The 17,837-nt window shown below is 47.7% G+C and overlaps 2 protein-coding genes across 8 annotated transcripts in view; one reads left to right on the top strand and one right to left on the bottom strand.

The window, feature by feature from the left end:
* Positions 1 to 1,439: 1,439 nt before the first annotated feature.
* On the bottom strand, positions 1,440 to 16,418 carry LOC115177610 (titin homolog). Of its 3 annotated transcripts, none has more exons than XM_029738518.1 (7): positions 16,110 to 16,418; positions 15,914 to 15,956; positions 15,384 to 15,502; positions 13,694 to 15,286; positions 13,509 to 13,615; positions 7,661 to 7,741; positions 1,440 to 2,017 (listed from the first exon to the last, which is right to left on the bottom strand). In XM_029738518.1, the coding sequence occupies exons 2-7, from the start codon at positions 15,939 to 15,941 to the stop codon at positions 1,909 to 1,911; spliced, it is 2,037 nt and encodes a 678-aa protein (XP_029594378.1). In that variant the 5' UTR covers positions 15,942 to 15,956; positions 16,110 to 16,418; the 3' UTR covers positions 1,440 to 1,908. The 3 variants fall into 3 exon arrangements, with proteins under 3 accessions (XP_029594378.1, XP_029594379.1, XP_029594380.1); XM_029738519.1 differs by having other exon boundaries at positions 16,370 to 16,415; XM_029738520.1 differs by having other exon boundaries at positions 13,694 to 15,283; positions 16,110 to 16,392.
* A 35-nt stretch (positions 16,419 to 16,453) lies between these two features.
* The window catches only part of LOC115177609 (coiled-coil and C2 domain-containing protein 1A-like), a 49,555-nt gene continuing 48,171 nt past the window's right edge, over positions 16,454 to 17,837 (top strand). For 2 of the 5 annotated variants that reach the window (XM_029738514.1, XM_029738515.1), the window contains exons 1-4: positions 16,454 to 16,611; positions 17,055 to 17,144; positions 17,272 to 17,395; positions 17,604 to 17,710. In XM_029738514.1, the coding sequence (XP_029594374.1) occupies positions 17,088 to 17,144; positions 17,272 to 17,395; positions 17,604 to 17,710 (288 nt within the window). In that variant the 5' untranslated portion in view covers positions 16,454 to 16,611; positions 17,055 to 17,087. The remainder of the gene's footprint in view (positions 16,612 to 17,054; positions 17,145 to 17,271; positions 17,396 to 17,603; positions 17,711 to 17,837) is intronic. The other 3 variants (XM_029738513.1, XM_029738516.1, XM_029738517.1) reach the window with 2 other exon arrangements.

Genomic DNA, 17,837 nt, shown 5'->3' on the forward strand with positions numbered 1-17,837 from the left:
ATGTGACGTTATGGAGAATCAATGTGATTAATAAAGATTAATAGTTTGACACATTCCTTCTCTACTCATGATTACTGGAATGATTCGATGAACCAGGAGAAATGTTACACATTTTTTTAACTGTTGTCCCCCTTTACCCTTACCTACACCTACAAATGACCTCGACTAACCTGTACCCCCGCACATTGACTCGATACTGGTATCCACTGTATACAGCCTCCTTATTGTTATTTTATTGTGTTACTTTTTATTTTTTACTTTACTTCATTCAGTAAATATTTTCTTAACTATATTTCTTAAACTGCATTGTTGGTTAAGGGCTTGTAAATAAGCATTTCACGGTAAGGTCTACACCTGTTGTATTCGGGCGCATGTGACAAATACAATTTGATTTGATACTTGTGTTTTCCTGACTGTTATTTGAAAACGACATGCTCTAATCTAACTGTACATCTGTAAGTCTACAGGCCTAATATCACTATTATAAGAACATCACTATTGACAACAACACAACTGCTATAATAATAACAATAATATCTGTATTGGCTACTCCTGTGTGTCTTAATTATCAGCGAGGTGTCCCTAAAAAGGTGTCCCTGTCTGCACATCATGGGTGTCCCAAATGGCATTGTTTTTCCTAAATAGTGCCCTACTTTTGATCAGGGGCCATAGGCCTGTGGTCTAAAGTAGTGCACTATATAGGGCTGTGGTCTAAAGTAGTGCACTATATAGGGCTGTGGTCAAAAGTAGTGCACTATATAGGGATGTGGTCTAAAGTAGTGCACTATATAGGGCTGTGGTCAAAAGTAGTGCACTATATAGGGCTGTGGTCAAAAGTAGTGCACTATATAGGGCTGTGGTCTAAAGTAGTGCACTATATAGGCCTGTGGTCTAAAGTAGTGCACTATATAGGGATGTGGTCTAAAGTAGTGCACTATATAGGGCTGTGGTCAAAAGTAGTGCACTATATAGAGCTGTGGTCAAAAGTAGTGCACTATATAGGGCTGTGGTCAAAAGTAGTGCACTATATAGAGCTGTGGTCAAAAGTAGTGCACTATATAGGGCTGTGGTCAAAAGTAGTGCACTATATAGAGCTGTGGTCAAAAGTAGTGCACTATATAGGGCTGTGGTCTAAAGTAGTGCACTATATAGGGCTGTGGTCTAAAGTAGTGCACTATATAGGGATGTGGTCTAAAGTAGTGCACTATATAGGGCTGTGGTCTAAAGTAGTGCACTATATAGGGCTGTGGTCTAAAGTAGTGCACTATATAGGGCTGTGGTCTAAAGTAGTGCACTATATAGGGCATTGTCTACAGGTGGACTTTAGATCTTAGTGGTAAAGGTGATCTTTATGTTGGGAATCTTTTCAGACTGGTTAGTTATAAAAGCAACATGTTTCATAGAGCCACGACTGACATGAGATGTACAATAACCAAAGATTCACCTTAGTAATGATTTATTCAATAACACATTCTACAAAACACAGTAACTACATACTGATCCAAACTGATGTCCTCAGCATTAGGAAAGACAGAGGTGAAGAAAATAACCCTTAAATGGTATTATAGACCAGCATTATTATTATAATGTTGTGTCCATATAACTTGACAAACATTCAGTTCTAATCTGGGTTGATACTTTGGATCATTGTTCTCAAACTGATCTTGAGTATTCAAGTCAAAACATAAATACAAATCAACTTTCAAGTGAGCCTCCGCTATGTGAAGACTGTTACCCATGAGCCTTTGGGGGCATTGCGATGATGGTTCGCTGTAGGTCCCAAATGGCACCTTGTTTCCTATATAGTGTACTACTGTTGACCAGAGCCTTATTCCCTATATAGTGTCTATGGGCCCAGGTCAAAAGTAGGGCACTATATAGGGAATAGGGTGCTATTTGGAAGGCACTCTAGATCTCAGAGCGTCGTGGGGGGAAGATGCGGCGTGGGGGAGGCCTCGCTGTCTTGTTGCCACGGCGAAGAGACTCTAGCTCCCGACGGGTAGCCATCACTACCCGACTGAAAGAGAAAGGGATGAAGGAGGGAGAGAGAGAGATGGAGGGAGGAAAGAAAAGAGGGAGAGAAAGGGAGAAAAGAGAGGGATAGGGGAGGGAGGAAGAGATGCATTGTGGGAGAGAGCGATATTATTTTCAGTTGCTATTTGTCTGTTTTTACTACTACTTACAAAACATCTGATCACCACTGTCATGCAAATGTGGTTGCTTTGATCTTGAGAGAGGTGTGAGATTGCTTTAGGCAATGTAAACATAGGTTTCCTATGCCAATAATGCCCTTTGAATTGAACTGAAATTGAATTGAGAGATGAAAGAGAGAGCATAGCAGGACAAGATCTCTCTTCGTGACGACTCCCCCATCCTGAGTCAGTCTGAACACACCTCTTCAAACTGTTCTGCAGACGAGGATAGTCACCCCCCCAGCACTGAACACACCCAGGTCCCACAACTGCACTGCTCCTCCATCATTTAGAGGGATGAATTCACAGAGCTGTAGAGAGACATGGTGGAGCTCAGAGAGCTGGTCCACACAATCCAGACAGAACAAACCCACAAAACAGACCAGCACAACAACACTCCCCCAACAAGACCCGGAGGTGGAGATGGACGGACGTCTGAGAGAGCTGGCTGCTCTACGGACTGAGGTGAGAACTTAAAGAGGAGGGAGAGGAACACATAGTACAGCTAACAGTAGTGAAGGAGGAGGGAGAGGAACACATGGTACAGCTAACAGCAGTGAAGGAGGAGAGGAACACATGGTACAGCTAACAGTAGTGAAGGAGGAGGGAGAGGAACACATGGCACAGCTAACAGTAGTGAAGGAGGAGAGAGAGGGACACATGGTACAGCTAACAGCAGTGAAGGAGGAGGGAGAGGAACACATGGTACAGATAACAGTAGTGAAGGAGGAGAGAGAGGGACACATGGTACAGCTAACAGTAGTGAAGGAGGAGGGAGAGGAACACATGGTACAGCTAACAGTAGTGAAGGAGGAGAGAGAGGGACACATGGTACAGCTAACAGCAGTGAAGGAGGAGGGAGAGGAACACATGGTACAGCTAACAGCAGTGAAGGAGGAGAGAGAGGGACACATGGTACAGCTAACAGCAGTGAAGGAGGAGGGAGAGGAACACATGGTACAGCTAACAGTAGTGAAGGAGGAGGGAGAGGAACACATGGTACAGCTAACAGCAGTGAAGGAGGAGGGAGAGGAACACATGGTACAGCTAACAGTAGTGAAGGAGGAGAGGAACACATGGTACAGCTAACAGTAGTGAAGGAGGAGAGGAACACATGGTACAGCTAACAGTAGTGAAGGAGGAGGGAGAGGCGCACATGGTACAGCTAACAGTAGTGAAGGAGGAGAGGCACACATGGTACAGCTAACAGTAGTGAAGGAGGAGGGAGAGGAACACATGGTACAGCTAACAGCAGTGAAGGAGGAGGGAGAGGAACACATGGTACAGCTAACAGTAGTGAAGGAGGAGGGACACATGGTACAGCTAACAGCAGTGAAGGAGGAGGGAGAGGAACACATGGTACAGCTAACAGTAGTGAAGGAGGAGGGAGAGGAACACATGGTACAGCTAACAGCAGTGAAGGAGGGAGAGGAACACATGGTACAGCTAACAGTAGTGAAGGAGGGAGAGGAACACATGGTACAGCTAACAGCAGTGAAGGAGGAGGGAGAGGAACACATGGTACAGCTAACAGTAGTGAAGGAGGAGGGAGAGGAACACATGGTACAGCTAACAGCAGTGAAGGAGGAGGGAGAGGAACACATGGTACAGCTAACAGTAGTGAAGGAGGAGAGGAACACATGGTACAGCTAACAGTAGTGAAGGAGGAGAGGAACACATGGTACAGCTAACAGTAGTGAAGGAGGAGGGAGAGGCGCACATGGTACAGCTAACAGTAGTGAAGGAGGAGAGGCACACATGGTACAGCTAACAGTAGTGAAGGAGGAGGGAGAGGAACACATGGTACAGCTAACAGCAGTGAAGGAGGAGGGACACATGGTACAGCTAACAGCAGTGAAGGAGGAGAGAGAGGAACACATGGTACAGCTAACAGTAGTGAAGGAGTAGGAACACATGGTACAGCTAACCGTAGTGAAGGAGGAGGGAGAGGAACACATGGTACAGCTAACAGCAGTGAAGAAGGAGGGACACATGGTACAGCTAACAGCAGTGAAGGAGGAGAGAGAGGAACACATGGTACAGCTAACAGTAGTGAAGGAGGAGGGAGAGGAACACATGGTACAGCTAACAGTAGTGAAGGAGGAGGGACACATGGTACAGCTAACAGCAGTGAAGGAGGAGGGAGAGGAACACATGGTACAGCTAACAGTAGTGAAGGAGGAGGGAGAGGAACACATGGTACAGCTAACAGTAGTGAAGGAGGAGGGAGAGGAACACATAGTACAGCTAACAGCAGTGAAGGAGGAGGGAGAGGAACACATGGTACAGCTAACAGTAGTGAAGGAGGAGGGAGAGGAACACATGGTACAGCTAACAGCAGTGAAGGAGGAGGGAGAGGAACACATGGTACAGCTAACAGTAGTGAAGGAGGAGGGAGAGGAACACATGGTACAGCTAACAGTAGTGAAGGAGGAGAGGAACACATGGTACAGCTAACAGTAGTGAAGGAGGAGGGAGAGGCGCACATGGTACAGCTAACAGTAGTGAAGGAGGAGAGGAACACATGGTACAGCTAACAGTAGTGAAGGAGGAGGGAGAGGAACACATGGTACAGCTAACAGCAGTGAAGGAGGAGGGACACATGGTACAGCTAACAGCAGTGAAGGAGGAGAGAGAGGAACACATGGTACAGCTAACAGTAGTGAAGGAGGAGGAACACATGGTACAGCTAACCGTAGTGAAGGAGGAGGGAGAGGAACACATGGTACAGCTAACAGCAGTGAAGAAGGAGGGACACATGGTACAGCTAACAGCAGTGAAGGAGGAGAGAGAGGAACACATGGTACAGCTAACAGTAGTGAAGGAGGAGGGAGAGGAACACATGGTACAGCTAACAGTAGTGAAGGAGGAGGGACACATGGTACAGCTAACAGCAGTGAAGGAGGAGGGAGAGGAACACATGGTACAGCTAACAGTAGTGAAGGAGGAGGGAGAGGAACACATGGTACAGCTAACAGCAGTGAAGGAGGAGGGAGAGGAACACATGGTACAGCTAACAGCAGTGAAGGAGGAGGGAGAGGAACACATGGTACAGCTAACAGTAGTGAAGGAGGAGGGAGAGGAACACATAGTACAGCTAACAGCAGTGAAGGAGGAGAGAGAGGGACACATGGTACAGCTAACAGTAGTGAAGGAGGAGGGAGAGGAACACATGGTACAGCTAACAGCAGTGAAGGAGGAGGGAGAGGAACACATGGTACAGCTAACAGTAGTGAAGGAGGAGGGAGAGGAACACATGGTACAGCTAACAGTAGTGAAGGAGGAGAGGAACACATGGTACAGCTAACAGTAGTGAAGGAGGAGGGAGAGGCGCACATGGTACAGCTAACAGTAGTGAAGGAGGAAAGGAACACATGGTACAGCTAACAGTAGTGAAGGAGGAGGGAGAGGAACACATGGTACAGCTAACAGCAGTGAAGGAGGAGGGACACATGGTACAGCTAACAGCAGTGAAGGAGGAGAGAGAGGGACACATGGTACAGCTAACAGTAGTGAAGGAGGAGGGAGAGGAACACATGGTACAGCTAACAGTAGTGAAGGAGGAGGGACACATGGTACAGCTAACAGCAGTGAAGGAGGAGGGAGAGGAACACATGGTACAGCTAACAGTAGTGAAGGAGGAGGGAGAGGAACACATGGTACAGCTAACAGTAGTGAAGGAGGAGAGAGAGGAACACATGGTACAGCTAACAGTAGTGAAGGAGGAGGGAGAGGAACACATGGTACAGATAACAGTAGTGAAGGAGGAGAGAGAGGGACACATGGTACAGCTAACAGCAGTGAAGGAGGAGGGAGAGGAACACATGGTACAGCTAACAGTAGTGAAGGAGGAGAGAGAGGGACACATGGTACAGCTAACAGCAGTGAAGGAGGGAGAGGCACACATGGTACAGCTAACAGTAGTGAAGGAGGAGAGAGAGGAACACATGGTACAGCTAACAGCAGTGAAGGAGGAGAGGAACACATGGTACAGCTAACAGTAGTGAAGGAGGAGGGAGAGGAACACATGGTACAGCTAACAGTAGTGAAGGAGGAGGGAGAGGGACACATGGTACAGCTAACAGTAGTGAAGGAGGAGAGAGAGGAACACATGGCACAGCTAACAGCAGTGAAGGAGGAGGGACACATGGTACAGCTAACAGTAGTGAAGGAGGAGAGAGAGGAACACATGGTACAGCTAACAGCAGTGAAGGAGGAGGGAGAGGAACACATGGTACAGCTAACAGCAGTGAAGGAGGAGGGAGAGGAACACATAGTACAGCTAACAGTAGTGAAGCAGGAGGGAGAGGAACACATGGTACAGCTAACAGTAGTGAAGGAGGAGGGAGAGGAACACATGGTACAGCTAACAGTAGTGAAGGAGGAGGGAGAGGAACACATGGTACAGCTAACAGTAGTGAAGGAGGAGAGGAACACATAGTACAGCTAACAGTAGTGAAGGAGGGAGAGGAACACATGGTACAGCTAACAGCAGTGAAGGAGGAGGGAGAGGAACACATGGTACAGCTAACAGTAGTGAAGGAGGAGGGAGAGGAACACATGGTACAGCTAACAGTAGTGAAGGAGGAGGGAGAGGAACACATGGTACAGCTAACAGTAGTGAAGGAGGAGGGAGAGGAACACATGGTACAGCTAACAGCAGTGAAGGAGGGAGAGAGGAACACATGGTACAGCTAACAGTAGTGAAGGAGGAGGGAGAGGAACACATGGTACAGCTAACAGCAGTGAAGGAGGAGAGGAACACATGGTACAGCTAACAGTAGTGAAGGAGGAGGGAGAGGAACACATGGCACAGCTAACAGCAGTGAAGAAGGAGGGAGAGGAACACATGGCACAGCTAACAGTAGTGAAGGAGGAGGGAGAGGAACACGTGACACAGCTAACAGTAGTGAAGGAGGAGGGAGAGGAACACATGGTACAGCTAACAGCAGTGAAGGAGGAGGGAGAGGAACACATGGTACAGATAACAGTAGTGAAGGAGGAGGGAGAGGAACACATAGTACAGCTAACAGCAGTGAAGGAGGAGGGACACATGGTACAGCTAACAGTAGTGAAGGAGGAGGGAGAGGAACACATGGTACAGCTAACAGTAGTGAAGGAGGAGAGAGAGGAACACATGGTACAGCTAACAGCAGTGAAGGAGGAGGGAGAGGAACACATGGTACAGCTAACAGTAGTGAAGGAGGAGAGGAACACATGGTACAGCTAACAGTAGTGAAGGAGGAGAGGAACACATAGTACAGCTAACAGCAGTGTTTAGAACCTCATCCCCTGTTAACTGAGGAGAGATCCTAATCTATGTGTCCATCTGAGCAGACAGCCATCTAGCCAATCAGAGATCTGTGGGGTAGGATCAGGCTGACTTCTAAAGTTCATTAGGTCAAAGGTCATCACTAGGAGAAAGTGGTGAAGGAGTGGGAGAGGAGGGAAAAGAGAGGAAGACTCACTTTAGGTAGGAGAGTTCTCTGATCAGGCCACAGACCAGTTCTGTAGCGTCTTCATGCCCTCCCTCTTTCTCCTCTTCCTCACTAGTTAAGGGGGAGAGACAGAGAATGGCACCATTCCCAATATAATGCACTACATTTGACCAGAGCCACATGTGCGCTATATGAGGAATAATGGTTCATCGTAGGCTTTAAAACAAGCGAATACAAACTTCTAAAATAGTGTACTGGTTCTAGGAAGATGGATAAATGTACAGTTGAAGTCGGATGTTTATATACACCTCAGCCAAATACATTTAAACTCAGTTTTTCACAATTCCTGACATTTAATCCAAGTAAAAATTCCCTGTCTTAGGTCAGTTAGGATCACTACTTTATTTTAAGAATGTGAAATGTCAGAATAATAGTAGAGAGAATTATTTATTTCAGATTTTATTTCTTTCATCACATTCCCAGTGGGTCAGAAGTTTACATACACTCAATTAGTATTTGGTAGCATTGCCTTTAAGTTGTTTAACTTCAGTCAAATGTTTCGGGTAGCCTTCCACAAGCTTCCCACAATAAGTTGGGTGAATTTTGGCCTATTCCTCTTGACAGAGCTGGTGTAACTGAGTCAAGTTTCTAGGCCTCCTTGCTTGCACACGCTTTTTCAGTTTTGGAAGTATGCTTGGGGTCAGTGTCCATTTGGGAGACCCATTTGTGACCAAGCTTTAACTCCCTGACTGATGTCTTGAGATGTTGCTTCAATATATCCAGATATTTTCCCTCCCTCATGATGCCATCTATTTTGTGAAGTGCACCAGTCCCTTCTGTAGCAAAGCACCCCCACAACATGATGCTGCCACCCCCGTGCTTCACGGTTGGGATGGTGTTCTTCGGCTTGCAAGCCTCCCCCTTTTTCCTCCAAACGTAATAATGGTCATTATGGCCAAACAGTTCAATTTTTGCTTCATCAGACCAGAGGACATTTCTCCAAAAAGTATGATCTTTTTCCCCATGTGCAGTTGCAAACTGTAGTCTGGCTTTTTTTTATGGTGGTTTTGGAGCAGTGGCTTCTTCCTTGCTGAGCGGCCTTTCAGGTTATGTCAATATAGGACTCGTTTTACTGTGGATATAGATACTTTTGTACCTGTTTCCTCCAGCATCTTCACAACGTCCTTTGCTGTTGTTCTGGGATTGATTTGCACTTTTCGCACCAAAGTACATTCATCTCTAGGAGACAGAACACGTCTCCTTCCTGAGCGGTATGACGGCTGCGTGGTCCCATGGTGTTTATACTTGCGTACTATTGTTTGTACAGATGAACGTGGTACCTTCAGGCGTTTGGAAATTGCTCCCAAGGATAAACCAGACTTGTGGAGGTCGCCAATTCTTTTTCTGAGGTCTTGGCTGATTTCCTTTGATTTTCCCATGATGTTAAGCAAAGAGGCACTGAGTTTGAAGGTAGGCCTTGAAATACATCTGTCACGGTTGTCGTAGGAATGAGCGGACCAAAGTGCAGCGTGTGTCGTTCCACATTTTATTTATACTGTGAAACTATGCAATACATAAATACACTGAATGAAAAAACAACAAACCGTGACGCAGAGATGAACACATACACAACTCAAAATTAATCTCCCACAAAACCCAGGTGGAAAAACCCCTACTTAAGTATGATCTCCAATTAGAGACAACGAGGACCAGCTGCCTCTAATTGGAGATCATCCCAAACAAAAACCCCAACATAGAAACACAAAACTAGAACCTAAACATAGAAATACAAAACATAAAATAAAAAACCTGTCACGCCCTGACCTACTCTACCATAGAAAATAACATCTTTCTATGGTCAGGACGTGACAGTACCCCCCCCCCCCCAAGGTGCGGACTCCGACCACACCTAGACAAAACAACAACAACCCCCCCACCCCCCCCCAAAAAAAGGGAGGGCAGGGTGGGTAACTATTGTCTATGGTGGCTCTGGTGCAATACCCAGAACCCTATCATCCAGCGGATCCTCCAACAGAGGAGGCGGCTCCGGTTCGTAACCCCCGCTCCGCCCGCTGATCCCTCTGCTTCAGTACCACCGGACCGTGTATCGTCATCGGAGGAACTGGACTGTAGATCATCGCCGGAGGTTCTGGGCTGCAGGCCGTCTCAGGAGGTTCCGGACTGGAAACTGTCGCCGGAAGCTCCGGACTGGGAACTGTCACCGGAAGCTCCGGACTGGGAACTGTCGCCGGAAGCTCCGGACTGGGAACTGTCACCGGAAGCTCCGGACTGGGAACTGTCACCGGAAGCTCCGGACTGGCAACTGTCGCCGGAAGCTCCGGACTGGGAACTGTCGCCGGAAGCTCCGGACTGGGAACTGTCGCCGGAAGCTCCGGACTGGGAACTGTCACCGGAAGCTCCGGACTGGGAACTGTCGCCGGAAGCCCCGGACTGGGAATGCGTACTGGAGGCCTGATGCGTGGGGCTGGCACAGGTGGCGCCAGACTAGTAACACGCACCTCAGGGCGAGTGCGGGGAGCAGGAACAGGACACCCTGGACTGGGCAGGCGCACTGGAGGCCTGATGCATGGGGCTGGCACAGGTGGCGCCAGACTGGTGACACGCACCTCAGGGCAAGTGCGAGGAGCAGGCACAGGACGTACCAGGCGGGATAGACTCACTGATGGCCGGGTACGTGGGGCAGGCACAGGATATACTGGGCCGTGGAAGCTCCGCATAACACAGAGGTCTTGAGCGTATAGCTGGCACAACCCATCCTGCCTGGATGCTTACTTTCGCCCGGCAAACGCAGGGAGCTGGCACAGGACGAACTGGGCTGTGAATACGCATTGGCGACACAGTGCGCAGCGCCGGCGCAGTTTATCCTGGACCGAGAAGGCGAACTGGAGACCAGGAGTGCTGAGCTGGCACCACCGTTCCTGGCTGAATGCTCAACCTAGCACGGCAAATGCGGGGCGTGGGCACAGATCGCACCGGGCTGTGAATGCGCACTGGCGACACAGTGCGCATCACCGCATAACACGGTGCTTGCTTCTTCACTCGCTCCCCATGGTAAGCACGGGGATCTGGCTCAGGTCTCCACCCTGACTCTGCCAATCTCCCCGTGTGCCCCCCCAAAAATGTCATGGGGGCTGCCTCTCGCACTTGCCTCGTGGTTGGTATAATGCCTCATAGTATTGCCGCTCCGCTCTTGCTGCCTCGATTTCTTCTTTCGGACGGCGATACTCCCCAGCCTGACTCCAGGGTCCTTTCCCGTCCAGAATTTCCTCCCAAGTTCATTCCTGTTTCTCCTGGGCACGCTGCTTGGTCCTTTGGTGGTGGGTGATTCTGTCATGGCTGTCGTAGGAATGAGCGGACCAAAGTGCAGCGTGTGTGTCGTTCCACATTTTATTTATACTGTGAAACTATGCAATACATAAATACACTGAATGAAAAAACAACAAACCGTGACGCAGAGATGAACACATACACAACTCAAAATTAATATCCCACAAAACCCAGGTGAAAGAACCCCTACTTAAGTATGATCTCCAATTAGAGACAACGAGGACCAGCTGCCTCTAAATGGAGATCATCCCAAACAAAAACCGCAACATAGAAATACAAAACTAGAACCTAAACATAGAAATAGAAAACATAGAGAGAAAAAAAACCCTGTCACGCCCTGACCTACTCTGCCATAGAAAATAACATATTTCTATGGTCATGACGTGACAACAAAAAATTACTTGTGTCATGCACAAAGTAGATGTCCTAACCGACATGCCAAAACTATAGTTTGTTAACAAGAAATTTGTGGAGTGGTTGAAAAACAAGTTTTAATGACTCCAATCTAAGTGTATGTAAACTTCCGACTTCAACTGTAACTGACCAGTAATGTTACTGAAACAAGGTGAAATATCTAGATCAGTGGTTATCTTGGGTACTGCAGGTGGTCCGCAATTTTTGGGGTGATAAAAAACAACAATCTTCCAAAAATAATAACAGTTGAGGTTACTAATGGTGTTATAAGCCATTTTACATGACTTTTCACAATGCTAATAGTTTATAATTGGCCTTTCATTTATCACATTCACTGCTAAAATGTACTACATTTGACAGCCAAGATAGTTTATGTTTAAAAAAATGTGACTCTGTGAAAGATGGTCCTCAAAAGCTTTTGACTGATTTGCTGCCCGGAACGCCGACTGCGAGCCAGACCTAATCGCCCAACATCAGTGCCCAACCTCACTAATGCCCTTGTTGCTGAATGGAAGCAAATCCCTGCAGCAATGTTCCAACATCTCGTGGAAAGCCTTCCCAGAAGAGAGGAGGCTGTTATAGCAGCAATGTTCCAACATCTAGTGGAAAGCCTTCCCAGAAGAGAGGAGGCTGTTATAGCAGCAATGTTCCAACATCTAGTGGAAAGCCTTCCCAGAAGAGAGGAGGCTGTTATAGCAGCAATGTTCCAACATCTAGTGGAAAGCCTTCCCAGAAGAGAGGAGGCTGTTATAGCAGCAAAGGGGGACCAACTACATATTAATGCCCGTGAATGTGGAATGAGATGTTCGACGAGCAGGTGTCCATATACTTTTGGTAATGTAGTGTCTGTACTAAAGTAGTAAAAAGTGAAATATTTGGTCCCATATTCATAGCACGCAATGACTACATCAAGAAATGTACAGACGCACAAATATCATACCCCCCCAAAAATGCCAACCTCCCAAAGTGCTGGAGTACAGAGACAGAAATAATAATACTTTAGGAGCTCACTATATGTCCCAAATGGCACCCTTTTCCCTTTATAGTGCACTAATTTTCACTATGGGCCCTGGTCTAAAGTAGTGCACTATGTAGGGAATAGTGTGCCATTTGAGAGGCCTCCAGCAGATGATGTAGAAGCAGTGACCCGGCAGGGGATCTTCTCTGATGTTAGTTTAGAACGGTGAGAAAACACAACTACTGTCTGTCTCCAGACCCAGAGGTAAAGATGGAGGAGAGATAGAGATATCCCTCATCTACTCTCATCTCCGTCTCCAGACCCAGAGGTAAAGATGGAGGGGAGATAGAGATATCCCTCATCTACTCTCATCTCTGTCTCTAGACCCAGAGGTAAAGATGGAGGAGAGATAGAGATATCCCTCATCTACTCTCATCTCTGTCTCTAGACCCAGAGATAAAGATGGAGGGGAGATGGAGATATCCCTAATCTACTCTCATCTCTGTCTCTAGACCCAGAGGTAAAGATGGAGGGGAGATGGAGATATCCCTCATCTACTCTCATCTCCGTCTCCAGACCCAGAGGTAAAGATGGAGGAGATGGAGGGGAGATGGAGATATCCCTCATCTACTCTCATCTCCGTCTCTAGGCCCAGAGGTAAAGATGGAGGGGAGATAGAAATATCCCTCATCTACTCTCATCTCTGTCTCTAGACCCAGAGATAAAGATGGAGGGGAGATGGAGATATCCCTCATCTACTCTCATCTCTGTCTCCAGGCCCAGAGGTAAAGATGGAGGGGAGATAGAAATATCCCTCATCTACTCTCATCTCTGTCTCTAGACCCAGAGGTAAAGATGGAGGGGAGATGGAGATATCCCTCATCTACTCTCATCTCCGTCTCTAGACCCAGAGGTAAAGATGGAGGGGAGATAGAAATATCCCTCATCTACTCTCATCTCTGTCTCTAGACCCAGAGATAAAGATGGAGGGGAGATGGAGATATCCCTCATCTACTCTCATCTCTGTCCCACTCTTCCTTTACCATGCCTCCTTCTCGTCCCTCTCTTTCTCATTTCCTTATCTATCAGCACTTCTCTCCTCCCCTCATGCCTGCATCTACCTCCTATACCCCCCCCCCTTCCTCCCCCCTCTCTCACGTCATGGTGTTGAGTTGAGAGTCAGACACATAGTTCAGAGCCAGCGCTCCAAACGGGTCAACGACAGTAGCATCATCATCGGCTCTGGTCAGGTCTGGGGTGGTGGACTGAAATACACAAACAATCAGGACTCAAACAAACAAACAAACAAAGTAACAAACAAAGACGTCAACAAAAACACTCACATGGTTGTTCTCCTCCGAGCCACCAGGTGTCACTGCAGCCTGGTTGTTCTCCTCCGAGCCACCAGAGGTCACTGCAGCCTGGTTGTTCTCCTCCGAGCCACCAGGGGTCACTGCAGCCTGGTTGTTCTCCTCCGAGCCACCAGGGGTCACTGCAGCCTGGTTGTTCTCCTCCGAGCCACCAGGGGTCACTGCAGCCTGGTTGTTCCCCTCCCTTCCAGGACTTGGCTTTGTGGGGGGAGGCATGGTGGACTCTACTCTGTCAGCTGGGGCCAGACTGAGTGCCTGGGGGTTGGCCACAGTCCCAGCCCCTGCCCCATCTTCAGCCCCCCTCTCTCTCTGGGTAGGTGAGCTCTGAACCTCTCCGTGGTGCTCCCTCTCTGTCCCAGCCTCCAGAGGGATAGAGGTAGGGGTGGTGGTGGTGGATGGTGTAGGGGCCCTAGGGGGGCTCTCCTCTGGCTCATTAGACCCACAACCCTCCCTGTCCCCCTCCTGGTTCTTCTCCACAACCCCCTCTGTGTCTAGCTCTTCTTCCCCCAACACCACAGGCTGCTCACTGCCCAGTACGTCCACCTCCAGGCCGGTCCGGAGACCCTCTCCTGTGACCTGCTCTGGACCAGAATAAGCCACTTCGCTGGGGCCTGCATGGCTTGCCTCTCCCCCTGACTGAAGCTGCTCCTCATCTAACTTCTCCTCCTCTTCTTTCTCGTTCTTCGTCTGCTCAGTGGTACTCCCCAGAGGAGCGGATGGAGGGATGGATGAAAGGAGGGACGGATGAGAGGAGGATGATGCTGCTGCAGTTCCCTCTACAGCCACCAGGTTGGCATCACCACCACCACTATCACCACTCCGCCCGATGTCCTCCTCTCTCTCTTTCTCCACTTTCTCCTCCTCCGCTTTCCTCGCCAGCACCATCTCTCCTCCTCTCCTCCTCTCCCTCCTCTCTCTCTCTCCCAGACCACACATCCCCATTCTCCTTTTCCTCTTCTTCACTGGTGCTTCCACAGATCTGTCCTCCTCCACTGGAGGCCCCTCCCTCCCAACACCCAGACAAACACCTCTGTCATCTATAGCCTCCTGCTGTTCACTGTCGAGCTCCTCCATTTTGGGCTTCGGGTTCTTCTCTCCACACTGCTCCTCTTCATTGTCGGTCTGACTGTCCCCGTCCCCAACGTTGACCTCTTTGGAGGGAAGCAGGAAGGGCTGAGGGCGTTCTCCCACACCCACTGCTACAGTCAGTGGGTGTGGGGGGAAGCTGAGGAAACTCTGTGTCTTGATGTCTTCTTCTTCTTTACCCTCGTCATCTTTAACGGAGGACTCCACACTATGGTCTTCCTGTGGACTATCTCCACCATCCTGATTGGTTGGAACTGCCTCCTCTGTGCCCGCCCTCTCCACAGCCCCTCCAATGGCCTGTTCCCCCTCGAAGCCAGTCACAACCGGACTTTCCTCCACTGGATCACCCTCTTGCTTGGGTGCAGTGGTATCTCCCGCTTTGTTAGCCTGCTGAGATGGATGAGTAGTACAGGCCGTCAGAGGGTGGTGGGGATCTTTAGGAGGAGAGGTGGTGTTTAACACTCTCCCCTCAGTGTCCTGCTGCACAAGCAGAGGAGGAGGAATCAGTTAGAACACAGCAACATTTGAATTGTAACTGACAAACGCTCAACCAGCAAATGGACCTTCTGTTGCCTACCTGTTCTAGGTGTGAGGGCTGTGCTTCCACTGCCTCTCCAGAGGGGGCGATCTCCTCTGACTCATCACAGCACTTTCTCTTCCTTGATCTGAGTGACCTAGGTTGGGGAGGTGTGAAACCTGGAGAGAAAAATGTCAACGTTATGCTAAGGAAATGTGTGTCCTGACTCTCTGTGGTCACTAAAAGATCCCATGGCACTTATTGTAAGAGTAGAGGTGTTAACAAAGGTGTCTGAGGTAAATTCCCCATCTGGCCCTCATACCATCATGGTCACCTAATCATCCCTAGCTTCCAATTGGCTCATTCATCCCTGTAACTATTTCCCAGGTTGTTGCTGAAACTGAGAATGTGTTCTCAGTCGACTTACCTGGTTAAATAAAAATCTCTAATAAATTCAACTACGTTGGATGAAAGTTATGTCCAGGTATTCACTTTAGGAATGAATGATTTCAACCAATGAAAGCATTGGAGATCATTTAAGCCCCAATATACAGTTGATGTGAATTTAATGGGGGCTATTTCAGCCTTACTTGTGGTTTGCGTTCGTTTTTTGGTCATCCTCCCAAAATAGCTCTTCAAATGCCATGCGAAAACAAAACAGAGACAAAGTGTCAGTTGGCTAAGGTAGCTACAATGATTTGCCAATTATATCAGATATCATGACACTGGCAAAACATCTCATTCAAAACAAAGACAACTAGCCAATAACATCTATCTAGCTAATACTTTTGAATTTTGATGGTAGATTTTAGTTTCTCCTCAAGCTCTTGGTCTGGTCACAACTGTAGCTAGCTAGCCTTCCTGGCAGTGCAGATCAAGGATTGTGAGTGGTCTCTCTTGCTAGCTAGCTATCAAACTTTTGGCACTCTCACTGAAACATATAGCTACAGTGCATACCAAGCATAACTGGCTTGCTACGATTAAAACAAATCTAATGTTCAGTGACGAATATGAGATTTTTACACATAACTTCGATTTAACCTCACAGCTAGACACTTTCTGGGCGTGTCCTTCAAACGCCGTAAAGCAAGGTGGTCGCGTTGCCAATGGTTACCCAATGCAGGAAGTAGGAAGTAGCCAATGCACACACTTTTTCGTGTTTAAATACCTCTCTAACTAAAAATAATTTATACGTGACTAGCGTTCTCTCATATGCTTTCGAAATGATCAGTCGTCGTATGAACTAAGAAAGCGCTCGACATATGGTCCGTGGATAACGTATGACAAGGTAAAACAAAGCTTTTAGTGGCAATGTTTACAAATGACATAACAGCTTCTAGCAAGCTAACTTTAGCTAGTTAACAAGCTAACTACTACAAGTCAGAGCTGCTCAACATCGAATGAGGATAAACAACATTTTTGCCATGGATGATGCTATGAATTTGCTGTTGATAGCTAGCTAACTGCTAATGTCACTGTACTAATTTGTTGCTAAGCGTTGTCAGAGACTGACACAGAACGTGAGCCGTCAACGAATGTGTTATTACCAGCCATGATATCAATTAAATATATCCAACTAGCTAAATGCAGTGTAAATTCAACAAAGTCCTGTAGCTAGCTGTCCATTTTTGTCTGTCAATACGTGTACGATAAAAGCTGAATATAGCTAACTACTGGAACTATTTGCCAGATGTTACAATATGTCTCTTTGGTTCTACTGTGTTGTTGTAGTTGTGACACAGGTCAGTTGACAAGGTTCTCTCCATGAGTCACAGTCGGAACCCCCCGCCCAGGGGACAGGGGGCAGCGCGAGCCAAACAGGTAACGTCATTTTGATCATTGATTTGATAATGAATTATCATTGATAACTGTAAGTCAAGTTGTCATTGATAACACTAGTCATTTGTGTTTTCAATTCTCTTTCTTTCTCCCTCTCTTTGTCTCTAAGATGGGGCTGCTCCTGGATCTGTCTCCGGATGGAGGGATGGATGGAGGAGGAAATGAAAAAGAGCTGGAGGCGGAGCTACTGGCTCTGATGGGCGGGTCCCAGGGGAAGAAAGGGAGAGGAAAAGGTGAGGATCATCCTATTCATCATCATCATCATCATCCTCACCAATTATCTTCTCCCAATCTTGTATGAAATAACTTCCACAGACCCTACCACTAGAACGTGTGTGTGTGTGTGTGTGTGTGTGTGTGTGTGTGTGTGTGTGTGTGTGTGTGTGTGTGTGTGTGTGTGTGTGTGTGTGTGCGCGCGTATGCCTATGCCTCTCTCCACAGCTCCAGTTCCCATGGCTGACATCGAGCGTATGGCGGCTCTGTGTATGAAGGACCTTGATGATGATGATGTTGGGGATGATGATCTGGAGGATGATGATGATCTCCTGGTATCCACCATGTTTACACTCCTCTTCACACTTCTCTTGTCCTTTATCTTCCTCCTATCTGTTGTTGTTTCATTCCCAATGGCAACACTTTTCCTAAAGTGTGTGTGTGTGTTTTATGCATTTATGT

Source organism: Salmo trutta, chromosome 38, assembly GCF_901001165.1.
Source record: "Salmo trutta chromosome 38, fSalTru1.1, whole genome shotgun sequence".
NCBI lineage: Eukaryota > Metazoa > Chordata > Actinopteri > Salmoniformes > Salmonidae > Salmo > Salmo trutta.